The sequence below is a fragment of the Tachysurus fulvidraco genome, chromosome 4 (assembly GCF_022655615.1).
Source record: "Tachysurus fulvidraco isolate hzauxx_2018 chromosome 4, HZAU_PFXX_2.0, whole genome shotgun sequence".
Lineage (NCBI taxonomy): Eukaryota > Metazoa > Chordata > Actinopteri > Siluriformes > Bagridae > Tachysurus > Tachysurus fulvidraco.
In genome coordinates, this window is record NC_062521.1 from 10832985 (window position 1) to 10850652 (window position 17668).

Here is a 17668-nt window from a genome sequence, read left to right on the forward strand (position 1 = left end):
TCTTATCACCGGTTTCATCCGATAAAAATGTCAGTTCTCATAAAATTTCAAAGATAAATGGCCATTTAAGTAATAGCCTGCATACTTGACTTACCGGTAGAAGGCGTTCGTCATAGAGTTCCCTGTCCACTTTGTCCGCATGCTGCCTAACGGAACCTCTGTCCTCTGTAAAACGCATAGATATTTAATTCTATCTTTAAAGCGCCCTCTGAGCTGCGAGCGGTTTCCGCACGTGCGCTTCATGCCCAGTACCTGCGCTCTAAAGCCTGGGCTCAGCTTTACACACCATTTTTGCTTATAGGCCTACTATTTTACAGAGACTGCTCATTATTCACATAGACACTGTTATTTCATATCAATAACATGAAAAATATTTTGGTTAATTTTCTGTGCATAAACTGTGGTCATTTCGAGTGCTGAAGGAAAAGTTGATCTGTATGCATGTACTGTACCCAAAGGACTGCTGTAAAAGTTATATTAGCAGTTAGGATTTTATATATAAACTTAGCTTAATTTATGCAAGCACAATGTGTAAATATGCCTATACATTTATGTAGGTTTTATGTAAGACGCAAGTGGGTTTAAAAAACAAAGTTTGGGTTTGCATTAGTCTGTGAATTCTGTGAGTGCAGAACTTTCTCTACGTCTTCTTTTTTTCTGCTGTGGGCGTGACCCTTCTGTGTCGAGCGCTCTTTGGTTACTACAACTGTCCGTCAAACCCTGGACTTGAAAAAAATCTAATATACAGAAAAAATCAAGGCTATTATTTCTATCGGTGGGCGGGTTTTAAATGAAGGGAATAATCAGTCAGGCAGTCCAGGGAGCCACCTCAAAGCATATCGGGTTACTTTGAATGACAGCGTAGCCATGGCGAATAATTTGACTAAAACTATTGTCTTATCCTCGCCGTCCCTGGGTCGGATAACCAACCAATCAGAGTTCACACAATCGGTTTTCTTGCCAGCTTAGAATAATATTATTAAAACGAGCGAGCGAGCTTAGTAGTCGGGAGAACGCTATGCTGAAACGGCACAGAAAAGACGGCGAGCTACTCACTCGGGAGGGAAAAGTTTGTCTCGTGGTTTTTAGATGGATATACGGTTTGTTACTCTCGTCTGAGTGGATCTGAAGTATCGGGCCCACTCCATTCGGAGAAGGATTTTATTGATATTCGAAGACGTTTTGAAATTGTATCGTTCATGGACTTCCACCGCCTTTTGCTTGAGAATCGTTGTCCTTATCGATAACGTTGACGAAACATTTGTCAGCAACGAACCATGTCTATGCTTCCGACTTTCGGCTTTACGCAAGAGCAAGTGGCGTGCGTGTGCGAGGTCCTGCAGCAGGGCGGCAACATCGAGCGCCTTGGCCGCTTTCTGTGGTCCCTGCCGGCTTGCGAACACCTCCACAAGAACGAGAGCGTGCTCAAGGCCAAGGCCGTAGTCGCCTTCCATCGGGGAAACTTCAGAGAGCTCTATAAAATCCTTGAGAGCCACCAGTTCTCGCCGCACAATCACCCGAAACTACAACAGCTCTGGCTCAAGGCGCACTACATCGAGGCGGAGAAGCTGCGTGGACGGCCGCTTGGAGCCGTGGGCAAGTACCGAGTGCGTAGGAAGTTCCCGCTTCCCCGGTCCATCTGGGATGGCGAGGAGACAAGCTACTGCTTTAAGGAGAAGAGTCGCAGCGTGCTAAGGGAATGGTACACTCATAACCCGTACCCTTCACCACGGGAAAAGCGCGAGCTGGCAGAAGCAACCGGCCTGACCACCACTCAGGTCAGCAACTGGTTCAAAAACAGGAGGCAACGCGACCGCGCGGCGGAGGCCAAAGAAAGGTAAAGAAAGTACATAGTTATTCATTTTAATGACAGAGTGGATAATGTTACCGCTAAAAAGCTTGTTCAAGACCACAAAGCGATGCAACCGAGTAGAACTCTGAGCAAATATCCCCCAAAAGTACTGACTGTTTTGGTATTCACTAGACTGAACCAGAACACGATTTGTTAAATAAATTGAATACATTTATTCTTCGAGCTGTTTTTTTAATAAGTAGGCGGGGAATTATTTTCTTATAATATTACTTAACCAGTTATATGAATTTAATAAAGGGGTAGGAGTTGGGTTGTCAAAAAGACTGTGCTGTATTTGATAAACCTCTGCTATTTCAGTTGTGCTCATTATTATTATTATTATTATTATTATTATTATTATTATTATTAATTTTTTGTTATTGTTAATTATTATTATTGTGGTCTTTTACTACTACTACTTTCTCTACTACTACTACTACTACTACTACTACTACTACTACTACTAATAATAATAATAATAATAATAATAACAATAATAATAATTACAATAATCTCAGATGATTGAGTGTGCACACATTGACAACCATAAATCATATTAATATAAGAAAGTTGTAGTATTGTAATTAGCTTTAAGCTGAAACATTTAGGAGGGTTTTGCCGAAGCCTGCATGCTCATTCATCACCCTTTATTTCAGCCACCCGAGAGATACAATCGCACATAATAAATCTAGTCATTATAAGTTAGATGTATTTATTGGCATCGTTTACTTATACACAAATTGATAGTACATGATAAAAGTGTGTTTGAATTGTATAACTGACGAATGTCTTTGATGGGATATGTGTAGGCCTCATCTTTCACTTTATGTCATGATTAGCAGTCACGTATTTACATTTGTAATAGCTAACAATGCAGTATGTAAGATTATAATAATTCAATCAGACCTAATCACTGAAATTAAATAAAAGCAGAAAACATTATATTTAAATACCACTCAAGGCTAAACTGGCAACTCAGCTGCTGGTTTGTTATGTTTTTTTCTTCAGCATTATATATGACTCAACAATAGGGTACCATATTATGAATAAATCCCGTATATATTTTCTAGGTGCTGCTTTTAGTTCTATGTTAATAAATTATCAATTTTAGTTTATTTATGTCCAGACATTTTCTGAAAAGTTTCCTGGCTCTAAACGTGCACACATTTAAACGTTGGTGTTTCTGCTAAAGCCTCTCCCCTGTTTTTCCCCCCCTGTTTGTACAGGGAAAACAACGAGAACTCCAACACGAACAGCCACAACACACTTACGTCGTCCATGAACGGAAACAAGACGATGATGGGCAGCTCAGACGAAGACAAAACCCCGATCGGAACTCCAGATCACACGTCGTCGAGCCCAGCGCTACTGCTCACTTCCGCCTCCGGCCTCCAGCCTCTTCACGGTCTGGGAGCTCCGCCGGCGCCCAGCGCAGTACCAGTACCAGGCGCTATAACTGTACCAAGCGCGGACTCGCTGCACCACCAACACCACCACCATGGCCTGCACGACACCATACTGAACCCTATGGCCTCCAACCTGGTCGATCTGGGCTCTTAAAATACAAAAAAGCTAAGAGCAGGACGCTTGTCGACTGCAGACTTGTGGAGCAAAAATACTGACAGGGAAGGTATTGACGGTGGGAGAAAGTTGTGGATGATGTTTTGGATGGCCTACACTCAAAGCCAATAAAGAGGGTCCTTGATGAGGTATTTTTCTAGAATGTAGACTAACATTATTCTCAAAGCCACGGAGCTACAAAGTCTTAATTCTTGTTTTCGACGTCGTTATTCCTTCAGATTTCGACACATCCGTGACTTCTCGGTCATATACCCCATTTGTTTACATGTTTTCTTTTTCAAACGCCATAGTAAGTTTCCTTTTGATGGGGTGCCGTCATATGAAGTGTTTTATTACCAGCACATCGATTATTAAGCTTAGCTTCTTCTTTTTTTCCTTTGTGGAAAGCGTCTGCATGTAAATCTTTGCGATCAAGTAATAAAATATAAGCCCGATCCCATCAAAGTTTCATATACCATTTACAATAAAAGCTAATGTGCATTTATTGATAACGGTATGTGTTTGCATGGTTTTGTTTTCACATGATTTTGGGAATACAGGATACAGATTATAGCAAACGAGAAAGACAGCCACATAATATTATAACATAGTAACTAATATATATGTAATATTATAATATAGTTACTAATATATTTCAGAGCTGGTGTGCTCGTCCTTGACCTTGCACCTGTCTAAAATGACTATATGAAAAATTAGAAATGATTCTACAGCAATATACTTATAGGGTTTCAGTAGCAATACGCATGCTAGTTGACCCGAGTGTCAAAAACAACATTCTTTCATTTAGTCGAAATTTTCCTGAACACTCAGTGAGATTTATGCACCCCGACTGATCACTGGCTAACACTGGTTAAATCCCTCCCTTGTTTTCAGCTAAGACACATAATTAAACGTTTATTAGCGGAAGTGAGGGAAGTTCTATAAGCACACAATGCTCCTTCCTCAGTGTTACAACTAACTATATGCTGAGCTTTATTCACCATAGGCTTAAAAGGTTCAATAACGAGCATGATAACATTTTGTACATTAGGAGTGTTTCCCTACATGCCGGCTAAAACGGTATTTACATTTTTTTCTCTTAGTTTCCCAAATAGGCTCTTAGCATGAACGTAAAATAACTATTACAGGCTACTCAAGAATAGCTATTTATTTATCAGGGCAGATGTGAGATAATTTCATATATATTTTTTCAAATAATTCACACTAACAATGAAGCATATTTAAACTGACATAAGCTGTATACAGTGAGACATGCTCAGTGCGCAATGCAGGATCAGGTTGAGTGCCAGTGACTGCACTAAATCTTTTAAGATGAATTTACCATTTAGTGTAGACTAGAGCTATTGCCGTTTTTTTATTACTTTTTTTTTACAGTAAATTTGTACAGTATTTTCGATATAATATTTTGGATTATAATCATTTTCAGAACAAACGTATATGTCTGTAGAGTCTGGATGCTGTAGGCAAAAAGCCTTAATATGTTTAAGAATTATAGACTTTTTAGACATTTGGTTTGTGGTCATTTTTCCGCAACTTCCTTTATTCTGGATAATTGTATGGTAATCAAGTATGTGTAATACATAATAAGTTACATCTCGATAATTTATTCGATTCTTTATAATTAATACTTGCGTAAGGTTTGCTCGGTGGGCCATTACAACTTGACACATGTACCCGTCTTTTGGACACGTCTTGGTTTAATTCACGGCTCTTAAACAGAACAAGAATTAACTTCACGATTCTTTTCTCCTTTTCTCATTTTATTGCTTTATGTCGCACACATATTACCTACAAATCGCGAACATGCCAGTTTATATATATATATATATATATATATATATATATATATATATATATATATATATATATATATATGAAGTGAAAACTGCAAGTTTTTTTTTTTTTAAAAAAGTTAGTTACACTATTTTTTAACTTCTCATTGTGCTCTTCCTGTTGCAAACGACATACAGATAAACATGTAAGGGTGAACAATGGCTTTTTGAATTAATTCTGCATCCAGTAAAATATAGTAAAATCATGACGGACCTGGAAAATACAAACAACAGATATCTGCTTGTCTAAGGACTCTAAATACAAACCATAAAAGTCATTGTAATTAGCTGATAAATATTGTGTAGTTAATGAAAAGGCTAAACTGCAGTGCTGTTGCCTTCCAAGAATGGAGTCTAACAGCCCTGATGCAAAGATTTAAATGAAAGGTTATAGTTAATGTGCAGTTTTGTTATAAAATTTTTTGTTTGTTTCATTTCGATTGGTTCTGCTTGTAAAGTCATTTCATTTTATTAGCTTAGCATGCACTCATAACCTTTTTTATTTGTTTACTTGGCTATAAGCTATAAGTATTATTCGTTGCAGGAATTTATTTTGCATTTTAACCCCAGTCTCGGTGATAGACGGAGCTTTAGTTAAGGGGAGGACATGCTGTTAAATGTGCGGCACCAGATGTAAAAATAAAAAATAAAAAGCAACAACTCGGCGCTAGGGAGTCTAACAACTCGGCGCTAGGGCACTCATCACCCCTAAATGCAATTCAACACGCGTATTTAATGCTATTTACGGGGCCACGACCACAAACTACACCAGAAACCCTACAAAGAACCAAAAAGCCCTGCCAATTTGCACTACTCACATTCTAAAGAACCATTCTCTCTCATCGTCGCTGGCCTTCTACTTTTTTCTTTCTGGATGTACGCGTACACTGCAGGGAGTATCCAACCAAGCTAAATTCTCAGCAAGAATAAAAATTAATGTATGCAAGCATCATCAGCATACAAATGCACTATACTTCTAAAAAAAAAAAAAAAAAAAAATTAAAATAATAAAAAAAAAAAAATAGGAACTTCCTCCAAATATTTCTCCTATTCCAATAATGTACCAAATTATCAATGTGACCATAAAACACTGTTATTTTAGATGTACATCCAAAGTCGTCTATACCTGCATGAATGTGGCAAAGTCGCATAATAAATAAAAAAGCTAATTCCTGTGTCATTAGTTAAGTACAACATCCATTATTTTCTTCATGCTTTAAAAAGTAAGAGAAGGTTTTCTATTTTCATCAGTTACATAGGCTGTGACTTATAGGCTTTCAAATTCCAAAATATTAAAATTATTAAAATTAAAGCCATGAAATTTTGAATAAGCTGATGAGACCATCTCTATCTCTTTTATCAGTGGAAATATTTCTTTTTCTCAAATTCTCATTTCTCATATTTCTAATATTAGATTTTTCGGAATCCACACAACAGGATCCAATGAATGTCATATTTTTGTAATTGTTTATTTTTATTTATTTATTTTATTTTATTTGCATCACACGTCAAAAACACTAGTTTTATTCACTAGTGTCGTGTATTCTGGTTTCATTTGTCGCTGATTTTTCTGCTTCTTTCCTGCAGTCCGATGCAAACAATCAGTCATTTAGTAATTAATGATTATTAATGATCATTAAACAGCGCGTCTTACAATTATCTATAATCCAATAGCAAAACATTTCGGTAACTTAAATAAATGAATACTAATAAAAATAAATAAATAAAAACTTTGATACATGAATTGTTCCCAGCTATAAATTAAAAATTTTAAATTAATTTATAGTAAGTTAATTTAAATGTAAGTTATTTACATTCCCTCAAGACGCTGTATTGTTCCTCAAAACCATTACAACTGCTTATAATATAAGTACTTTGGGTAGCGCTTTATCAGAACAAGTCAAGACAAATCAGAACAACGGGATCAAATATATTTGTCTGCTTGTGTAATTAGCCCTGTTTATTTTATTCCATTTTTTAATCACGCAGTTAATGGGGTTAACTCACTCAAAAAAGTGTGAAATTATATAATTAGACAAATTTACACTTGAGCAAAAACTTGGATCTTGGCATGTAAATATCGACAGAATCCCCAAAATGGTCATCTGTTGTAAAATAATCTTATAATAATCTTACGAAATAATCGAGAATATATTATGAAAATATTGAAGAAATTGTGAGCTCTTGCATTACCAACAAAATAGTAGCTTTTGTGTGTCGAATTTAAGCTTTATTTTTATTCTATTTATCTTTTCTTTTCCAGTTTCTACTGGACTGTCTATGTTTATGCATCTTATTTACTCTCTGAAGTGCAGTCTCATTAGGAATTTTTAATGGCCTTCATGTATACATACTATAGTAGAACTGAGTTCTAAGTACATGTAAGTACTACCTAAGTACAAAGAAGACAAAAAAAAAAAGTTTGGAAAATATTAATAATAATAACAACAACATAACACATCAACACCCCCTGGTGACAGACTGGCTGCAGAGCCTGTGGAGTTTAATGTAACTGATAGAACCAAGGCAGAACGTTGTGTTTGCCACTACAACACTAGAGGTATTCTTTTAAAAACTACAACAGAAAATGGCATTTAAAGGTATAAACACCAAAATTATGAAACCCAGGACTCAAACATAAAATGCTGTGCTCTACATAACACGTTTATGTTTCGGGCCCTTTTTAAACTTTCGATTTTCTGCACTTAAGCTCCCGTTTGATTTCTATCACGAGTTAATTAACACGGTCAGTGGCGGACTCACGCCCTCAAGTGGATTATTAAGGTAAAGGTAAGTTGGGAAGGTAGGTTGGAACCTAAAACTCTTAACAATTTCAGTGTGAGTTTAGATGTTTACAGATCTACACGCACGCACGCACGCACGCACGCACACACACACACACACACACACACACACACACACACACACACACACACACACACACACACACACACACACACACACACACATTGCTATTATTTTATTTACTATATGTAGAACCAGTATTTAAAATAAAAAAAAAATCTATCTATCTATCTATCTATCTATCTATCTATCTATCTATCTATCTATCTATCTATCTATCTATCTATCTATCTATCTATCTATCTATCTATATTGAATGTTTGTTAGTGTGGCAGCTTAAGTCTTCACTACAAATTTTTGAAATTTTAGAGTAGCAATAGATGTAAAGGTTTACTTTGAATTTGTCACTTTGATACTTAGATTGGTGTCGTCATAGTTTGTACCTCACACTGTCAAATATGACTTCATGATAGACACAGAATATAACATTAATTCACCTAAATACCCTGATGTCAATCAACATCAGTCTCTTAAATCTGTTATTCAAACTGACTCATACAGATTGCTTATTGACCTGTTTGTTCACCTGGTTTTCCTAAAAATACTCCTTACAAGAGTGAAAATATTAAGCACACTTTAGTTTTGCAAAATGGATCACCAGTGGATTTTTATGGCAAAAGACCTTTTTTGTTTATTTTTGTTTATGCAATGTAAGTAATGGGCATGTCATCAAATTCAGCATTAATTTTAACTGAAAGATTTTTTTAGCACTAACCTCCATCAGAGCTGCTCCTTTTAAGCGTCTCTATTCTTCAGTATCATTCTCTTCCTCTCCATGCTTGTATTTGTCTGAACTGGGAAATGTCGTATATTCATCTATAGGTTGTGAGCTATTCAGTTATATTTACTTATTACAAACAATAAATTAGTTATTAAAGTAACGAGACATCTTATTTGTTAATTATTAGGTGCTTTTATATTTGAAGTTTGCATGCAGTTCTACCTTAAACCGGTAGAGGTCGCTAATTTCACGTTTTGCTTGTACATACATTTATTCAGTTAATACGTTGTATTGTATCGGTTTGTATTATTGTACATCGTATTGTATAGAGTTGTATTGTACTGTTTATCCTTGTCAGAGTCATAATGGATGCAAAGCCGATACTGGGAACACTGGATAAGATGCCAGTACAGGGTAAGATGCACACATGCATTTTAGTGCACATACTGTACATATAAAGCTAGGCACAATTTAATTAACCTCCATGCATGGATAAAAACAAAGAACCCAAAGGAACATGTTAGAGTAGCCACAAGAGTAGTTCATATTATATTATTCGTGTAACTGCTTTGTAGTCTGTTCTGCATTTTTATTGTCAAGATTCAAGCTTCATTAGGTTTATTGTCATGTGCAGAGTGAAAACACAGTGGTTTAGATCATACAATGAAATTCTTACGTTGCAAACCACTCTTTAACCCCCCCCCCACACACACACACAAACTAATAAAAAGGAAATATGAAATGATGAAATTGTAATGATTTATAGATAAATATCTGAGTATAGTCAGTAAGGTGTTCTGTCCATTGTGCAAAAAGTACAAACAGTGTAGGCATCAGTGAAAGTGAAAGGGAGCGAGGGTACTGGTGTTGAATGTGTTGTTCGGGAGTCTGATAAAATAAAAGTTTTATTTTATTTTCACCTAACAGAAGCAATTAGCTCTAATTCTTAGGTCAATCTGTAAACCAGTCAGCCACTTTATGACTCAACCAATTAAGCTCACATGTTTCAGCACTCAAATATTGGAAGAGAAATGATAATGATGGTGATGCATCAATAGTGTACGTGGGGTTTAATCAGTTGCTCTTTTCTGCCAGAGCAACCAGTTGCTCTTTTTAATGCTTCAGTGTTATATTTGATTTGTGCCTCTATGCACAATAATTAGGCACAGAAAAAAATAAGTAAGTAATTCATAATTTCTGTATGCAATGTGGTAAATATCAACTCACCAATAAGTCTAAATGTAATATACTGGAATACTAAAATGATTTGATTGAAGTAAACATAGAGGAGGCAGACAGGGTTGTAGAGTTTATTTTATGCAGCATTCATTCAGAGCAGCACAAATGGCATGTAAACAGAGACAAACAAGCCATTTGAGGTGAAATATTGACTTGGATACAGAAGAAACCTGCAGAAATATGTCCTCACCGTGCAATGCCACCAGTATGTTCAGTGCTACAATTCTGCTGTGACATGCACACAGCTACATAAATTTTCAACAGGAATTTGAAACAGCTTGCATTAAACAAAAAATAAGTTTTTATGCCACTGCTTCCTGCCTTTATACAGTTCCCATGAGAATTCTTGGCAAAAAATGTCAGCACCAAAGCCATTTTACACACACTGTGCCCAAGTGGCTGGGGTTTAATTATACAAGTGTATAAATAATTTTACAGGACTGCATATTGGTAAGAGTATATTTCTATAAAACTCTTTGCTGCAATATTAAAGTTATGGTGTTGTTTAAACATTTAAATTGTAAAATATAGGCCACATAAGAACCTAAGCATAAACTTCTATGAATCCCAATTCATTCATTCATCTTCACCATGAATGGTGGAGCCTTACAAAAAAAAGAAATGATAAAGCAGGCAATTACAGAACAGTACCAATTCTGAAAAAACAACGCAACTGGTACACAAAACAACTAACCAAGATGAATATCAAGCCTCTGGACGGGGATGTTAAAAGGAGAATGTCATGCTGATTTGATTGCAGATGTGTCTGAAGAAATGAGCAGACATACAGACATACTTCATCTATCCAACTTCGAATAGCATGCCAACAGGTATATACACATACACATATTTGCAACACAGCTGGAGATATATCTATATCTATTATTACAAGCAAGACAATACCATCCATAAATATAAGACCAATATAATACCAAGATCTGAATATAAATAATGAAGGTAGACAGCGCTTACATTGCTGTCTTTTGGCAACCTTCTTGGTCATTGCTAGATCACTGCAATATAGTAATACTAAGAATATAAAGATAACTCCAATAAAGCAACCAATCACCTTTATTGGAGGTGCAAGAACAGAAAAGAGTTTTGATGCATACCTTCCTGTACAGAAAATGCAATCATTTACCGTAGCTTTTCCAATAGCTAACTACATAATTAAGTGTTAGAATTAAGTGTGAGAATGTTTTGTGTGTAGGAGCTAGGGATTAGTTATAACCAATTTATTTATTTTATTTATAGAAAAAAAAAGTTTTTGACTATATGTGTAATTCATTTGTACATATTTGTACACATATCAGCTTTGTTTCACTGATATCAAAACCATGCTGTTTAAGCTAAGTTGAGATAAAACCAAATTCATGGGAAACTAAAATAAAAGAAGAAATGGTCCTATTGCCTTCTACTGTGTTCAATAAATAGTAGATTATTTCTAAACTATAAATTACAGCCAGTAATGAAAGATAGACGTGAGCTGGCCAGCAGATGGCTCTCTTACCTTACAGACCCTGACAACCCTGTTTATATGCAGTTTTCCTGCAGTACATATGACATTCAATATGAATTCAAGAAGCAAACATTGCTATGAAGATAATAGACTATGGAATTCTATATGTGGATCTTTACCATCTTTTAATGATGACATAATGATTAAACTCAGATTTATTAACATTAGGGTTGACTGAAGTGCAGGGCAGAGGACACTGCCAAGTTAATAAAATAAATGCCTGTATGAGTGGACATGTGATATTTACATATCACAGTTGGCCAATATTGGATCCAGAGTCTCCACATAAGTGGCCATGTACACGTCCCTGCTTAATACCGGTAATGTGAAGACCTATTACTGTTCTATTAGAAAGTTAGGTATTAGAAGGTTCTATTGTCATGTCCAAGTCAACTCATCAACCACGTCCTTTTAATTATCATCAAATAATATAATGCTATAAAATGTATTTAAAGACAGATATTGGCTAGACATCAAGTTCAGATTCATTTCTAAAATTGAGAGAACATTACACCTGTTTGGTTACAAAATTTAGTGTAGGAAATAAGACGTGGTGGTGGAAAATGTTTTGTTATCTGTGGAGGGTATGATGGCAGTCAAATAAAATAACCATTATATGTTTTAAACACATGCTTTAAGGCTGCACCATAAAGAATACTTTATATTAGCTGTTTTACAATTGTCAAGCTTCATAAAACCCTCATTCACAACCATACAACTCTATTTAAATCAATTGTGTGACTTTAAAAATGTAACTATTTGACAGAATAAACTGGTGTTCCGTTTATTTATTCGCTTTTCTAGATACAATCACGTGGTAGCATGAGCGCGGCCTCGACTAGCTTCCATAGAGCTCTTGTTACACCTAGTGGTAAAAAAGAGAAACTGCAATAAAGGCAAACAGTTAATTTGTTTTGCCAGATTGAGGTATTGCACATGTTTTGTGGCTGTTTTGTTTTATATAATATTAAATGGATGTAAATATTTAAATATATAAAAAAGAGCGAGTGCCCTGATATATGAACACGTTAAAAAGCTTGCACATGTTGTTGCAGAGTTGTCTCACTCACACACATAAACCTATCATAGAGTTCAACAGTTTAATAGTGTCAATATGGGTCATTGTTTTGTTTTTTTGTTTGTTTTTTTTTAAATTTATTTTGTTTTAAGCTGTATAAACTAATACTTAGGGTCTATGACCAAACATAACATTCTTAGATTTAGTTTGGTTTTAAGCTGTATAAGCTATTAATTAGGGTCTATGACCACCAGGGGGTATTTAGAAAACCATGCTTTAGTATAAGTATCAATTGGCAAATAAGGGCTTTTTATGAGTTCAGCTCAACCTTCTCCACCATTAAAACAAGACAAAAAACAAAAACAGGATGCCTATATGTTCACCTTTTGAGTGATGTATATTTACTTCCTCAAAACTGCAAACTGCACTGCCATCCACAGACTAGAAACAAGGCAGCATGATTGAGTGAGAGAGTGTTAGTCAATGTCACTAACCTATTGTGGGTGCCTGTGAACTCTGTGAATAACATACATTAAGTGTTTAGGCTTTAATTAACACACTTTAATTTGCTAGCTCGTTGCTATCTATGGAAACAATAGCTTGTTGAGTCATTCATGATAATGAAGAATATGTTGATTCTTGTTTAGAAAATACAATGATTTGTATGGGTGTGGGGGCCATTGGAGGCCTTTATGTATGTTGACATTTAGAGCCCTATATGTTCAGAAACTGCCCTTATTAGTATAGCAGTAATTAAAACATTACATCCTGCAGCCAGTGACTTATAGGTCATTTAATTTATTTTGGATAGAGGGTGCATCCCTCTACAATTTGGAATAAATATTTTACAACACAGCATAAATCATGCAATTAAATGACCTATGATTCATGAAAATTGATAACAATTGTTTTTTACATTACTAAATGTTAAATGTTGTTATATTCAATGTAGCATTGGCTTTGAGAAAAGTAATACAAAAAAATACTAATAGAAAACAAATACACACACACATGCACACACACACGCGCACACACACATACACACACACACACGCTGGTTTCAGTAGATTATCTTCTGGATTCATTTAGACTGTTTATACACTTGTGTGCTGCATATGCTGCACCAAAGCAAACGAGACATTCTTGTATAGGCCTTTTGTCTTGTTTTTGTATTTGTATTTATAGGTTACAACACTGTGGCCTAAGAGATTTCCGTTTAAAAGTTAAACTATGAATTTCCTACCATTTTTAAAACATCAAATCTGTGTGTGTGTGTGTGTGTGTGTGTGTGTGTGTGTGTGTGTGTGTGTGTGTGTGTGTGTGTGTGTGTGTGTGTGTGTGTGTGTGTGTGTGTGTGTGTGTGATTTTATACTGGAGATGGGCAATGAATGATCAGTGTTCCTGCACAGTCTTCTTACATTCCCCACAAGAGGGCGATATGTGCACACAATAACGTGAAATGTTCTCATACGGACAACTGAACGACTGAAGTGAGACCATCGCAAGAGACGTACTGCAGCAGCTGCTATTACTACTACTAGACTACAGCAACAACAGTCATCATCATCATATTGTTGTTTTCTAAATACACTATGGATAAGCAGTTCTTGTCTCCAGATAGAGGACCTACCTTTCTCACTGGGTCCAGATGAAAGACTAATCTAGCCGCTTCTGACTGATACTTTCTGGTTACATGAAACTCTCCCTGCGCCATCAACGGAGTCCCCTGGTTTCGCGTAAAACAGGACCTATGTTTAAATGCTTTTTTGTAATAAACTCCTGTCGGATGGCTTCCATTGTTGGTGCGTCTGAGATTATTTACAGAACGAGTCAATTTCTAAATGGTTTCATGATTGTTGAGCTGGGTCGCGGTAGGAGGCGGTGAGGAGTGTATGGGCGGCGCAGCGGGGCTCCGGCGGGAGCGGTGCTAATTGAGGAGGCCGAGCCAAGCCGAGACGCGCGAATAGAGGGGCCAGGGCACTGTTCATCCCACTGAACAGAGTTTTTACACAAGAGTGCAGAGCAAAGATAATCTCTCTCTCTCTCTCTCTCTCTCTCTCTCTCTCTCTCTCTCTCTCTCTCTCTCTCTCTCTCTCTCTCTCTAGCTCCTTCTAGGCCCAGTCGTCCTATTGCCTAGTTGTTGAGTGAGTTTCCACACTACTGCAAACGTTGAGCCCGTTAAGCCTTCCTTGTAATGTAAAGACGAATAGGTTTAATCAGCTGTATGAACTAAGTGAATTGTAATGCCAACAGTTTCAATTGTATTTGCCAATAACGTTTTTATATTCTATTTTATTTTATCTTAAATGTATGTCTCGAGAAGGCATAAGACATTCTGGGTAACAAGAAGAATTTCTTATAGCATAATGTGGTGGTCCAATAAAATCTGTTCAACCTGGCCTATGTATTTGGGCAACTTTCTCTATTCTTTTTTTTTTCTTTCTTTCTTTTTCCTTACTTCCATTTCCCTTTATTTATTTAAGTACTGTTATTAGTATGTTGTCTGCAAATCGATATGGCATAGGCCTATGACAGATAATTTACTTGTTTAGAATGTGTTTAAAAATATCTTAGAATGCAAACGTAATTAAAAAAAAATATATATTATATTAGTTTTGTTATCAGATACATAGTGATGATTAAGCAAAATCATCACGTGAGTGGCTGTTAAAAGCACAGGTGCTGCAACCGTTTAAGCTGCCTGTCAGTTCGCTATGTGCAGGAGGCGCGAGATCAATGCTCACTAGTTCAGTCCTTTGTGTGTGTGTGTGTGTGTGTGTGTGTGTGTGTGTGTGTGTGTGTGTGTGTGTGTGTGTGTGTGTGTGTGTGTGTGTGTGAGAGAGAGAGAGAGAGAGAGAGAGAGAGAGAGAGAGAGAGAGAGAGAGAGAGAGAGAGAGAGAGAGGAGAGAGCTAAAGTTTCCTCAAATATGAATCTGACCAAATCGACTGTCCCATATGAAACATCTGGTAATACTTCCAAGCTGAACATGCCGAAACTCGTTGGATCGAACTTGTGAATGGTTCCTAATGGTTCCTCCTAAAATTACACGGCTGATCCTGTATTACATGCAGGTTGTGATCGCAGAAATGCAGCACTAATAGAATTAGCCTACAGCTGTTTTTATTGCACGATGTTTTAAAGAGTTAATGACAAGCGACTGCAGCTTTGTTGATTTGAATCTCACGATTCGAATGGTTTTGTTTGTTTGTGTGTGTGTGTGTGTGTGTGTGTGTGTGTGTGTGTGTGTGTGTGTGTGTGTGTGTGTGTGTGTGTCGTGAGTCATGATCTCATACGGCATGGTTTTTAATAAATATGTCTCTCGCAGGTGTGTGGCTCACTGGTGACATGCAAGATGTCATATAGTTATATTCTTAGTAATACAAAAAATTGTATTTGTCCCACGCTAAAAATTAACTGGATTAACAACTGGCATGGATCGTTGTAACTATTCCCTACTGAACATGTTTTCTAACCTAAGGAAGCTTAACTGAGCAGACCATACTTAGAGCTGAAGAAATAATAACTACATCACTCAAGGTCCACTGCTAATACTATTCGGTTTTACCCCTCAAAATAAAAAAGCGATTACTTGTGACGTAACAGTGTCTTCTCTTTTAGTTTAAAGTTGTGTGTATTTGCTGGCTAGTAGCACAAGGCTGAGAGAATCTCAGTTTTAAATGCTTTACCTCATTTTCCGTATAAAATCCCGTGTAAAACAGTTGCTGCATTATAATGGGGATTAAATGGAAGGTAATTAATGTTTGATAAACAGATATGACATATATGGTAAGTAGCTGAACAAACTTAAAACTTTCCAGCAGGTTAATTAAATTAGATTGAAAATGTGACTAGATAAAAAAACAAAACATTCAAGCCTGGTACAGTGCACGATCTGAATAAAAATGTAAACATTTTAATACAAATATACTTGTTTATATAAGAGTATATAGACTTTTTGAGCTCGGCATCTTTTTACATGTGTTTTGAGTTAAAAGGGCCATCCAACAACCTTAATTTAAAGTTTCAATCGATGACCTTTTAATCAAATGCTGTCGTTTGGAAAATATAACTTTTACAGACCCTGTTACATGCGCAATTCATTAAACACCGTCTTTACAGCCTTAATGCAGCCTCTCGAGGTGCATAAATATCTTCCTTCTGAAAGCTTGTGCTGTAGAAAGGGGACTAAGGTGTTTTTTTCTCCTTGCCAAAGCTCTGACTGTTCCGCATCTTATCTCCGCGCGTTCAATTCGGGTCAGGGGGAACTGTGGCTCATTGAGAGCTGCATGAATAAACACGAATAGAAAAGTTGTGTTCACTTAACCGACGAATTTAGAGGGGGAAAAAACAGGGCAGTGCGATCTTTTCTTATAGCAGCCTGCAGGCCGATTGGGCTTATTTGTCTCTGTGCTAGCAAGGGTATGGGAACAGGACAATATTCTATTCTGCACGCTTTTTTGCCACACGAACTATACTATAGGCCTACAGGCAAACCCAGCCCTTGGGATGAGCAAAAACAGTCTATTGTTATTGCACTTGTCTCATAATTGTGTTACAGGTTTAAATGTTACCTCAAGCTCAAACATGAGCCAAAAGTTTTTAATCAAAGTCTTTTTCTTGAACTTTACGCATGGCTACATAGCAGTCCCTAAAATAAAGAATTAATTACTCACATTGATATTATTCAAATCATAGCAAATAATGCAGATGAATTCAACGATCTGTGTGATGGAAAAAAAAAAAACATCCTAACCGAATTTTTCTTGAATGAATGAATAAATGTATGAATGAATGAATGAAAGAATGAATGAATGAATGAACGAGTAAAGGTTTAAACAAAAAAATCACCAACTAATGACAATTTCCGCCAGAGGGAAGTCAATAGTTGATAATAATAATAATAATAATAATAATAATAATAATAATAATAATAATAATAATAATAATAATAATAATAATTAGTTTAGTTTCATTAAAAATATTATTACTGTCAGATTAATTTGATTTATTAATGTGAGGTCCTGAAATTAAAGTGGTAAC

General features: G+C 36.2%; 1 protein-coding gene across 1 annotated transcript; it reads left to right on the forward strand.

The window, feature by feature from the left end:
• The first annotated feature begins 483 nt into the window (after window positions 1-483).
• On the forward strand, window positions 484-5160 carry six2a (SIX homeobox 2a). Its single transcript, XM_027150108.2, has 2 exons — window positions 484-1837; window positions 3079-5160. Exons 1-2 carry the CDS (start codon window positions 1278-1280, stop codon window positions 3410-3412), a joined length of 894 nt encoding a protein of 297 aa, XP_027005909.1. The 5' UTR covers window positions 484-1277; the 3' UTR covers window positions 3413-5160.
• Window positions 5161-17668: the final 12508 nt, after the last annotated feature.

Coding starts and splice junctions, on each gene's coding strand:
- six2a (XM_027150108.2), top strand. CDS start 1,278: ATGTCTATGCTTCCGACTTTCGGCTTTACGCAAGAGCAAGTGGCGTGC. Junction 1,838..3,078: donor GCGGCGGAGGCCAAAGAAAG/GTAAAGAAAGTA, acceptor CTGTTTGTACAG/GGAAAACAACGAGAACTCCA.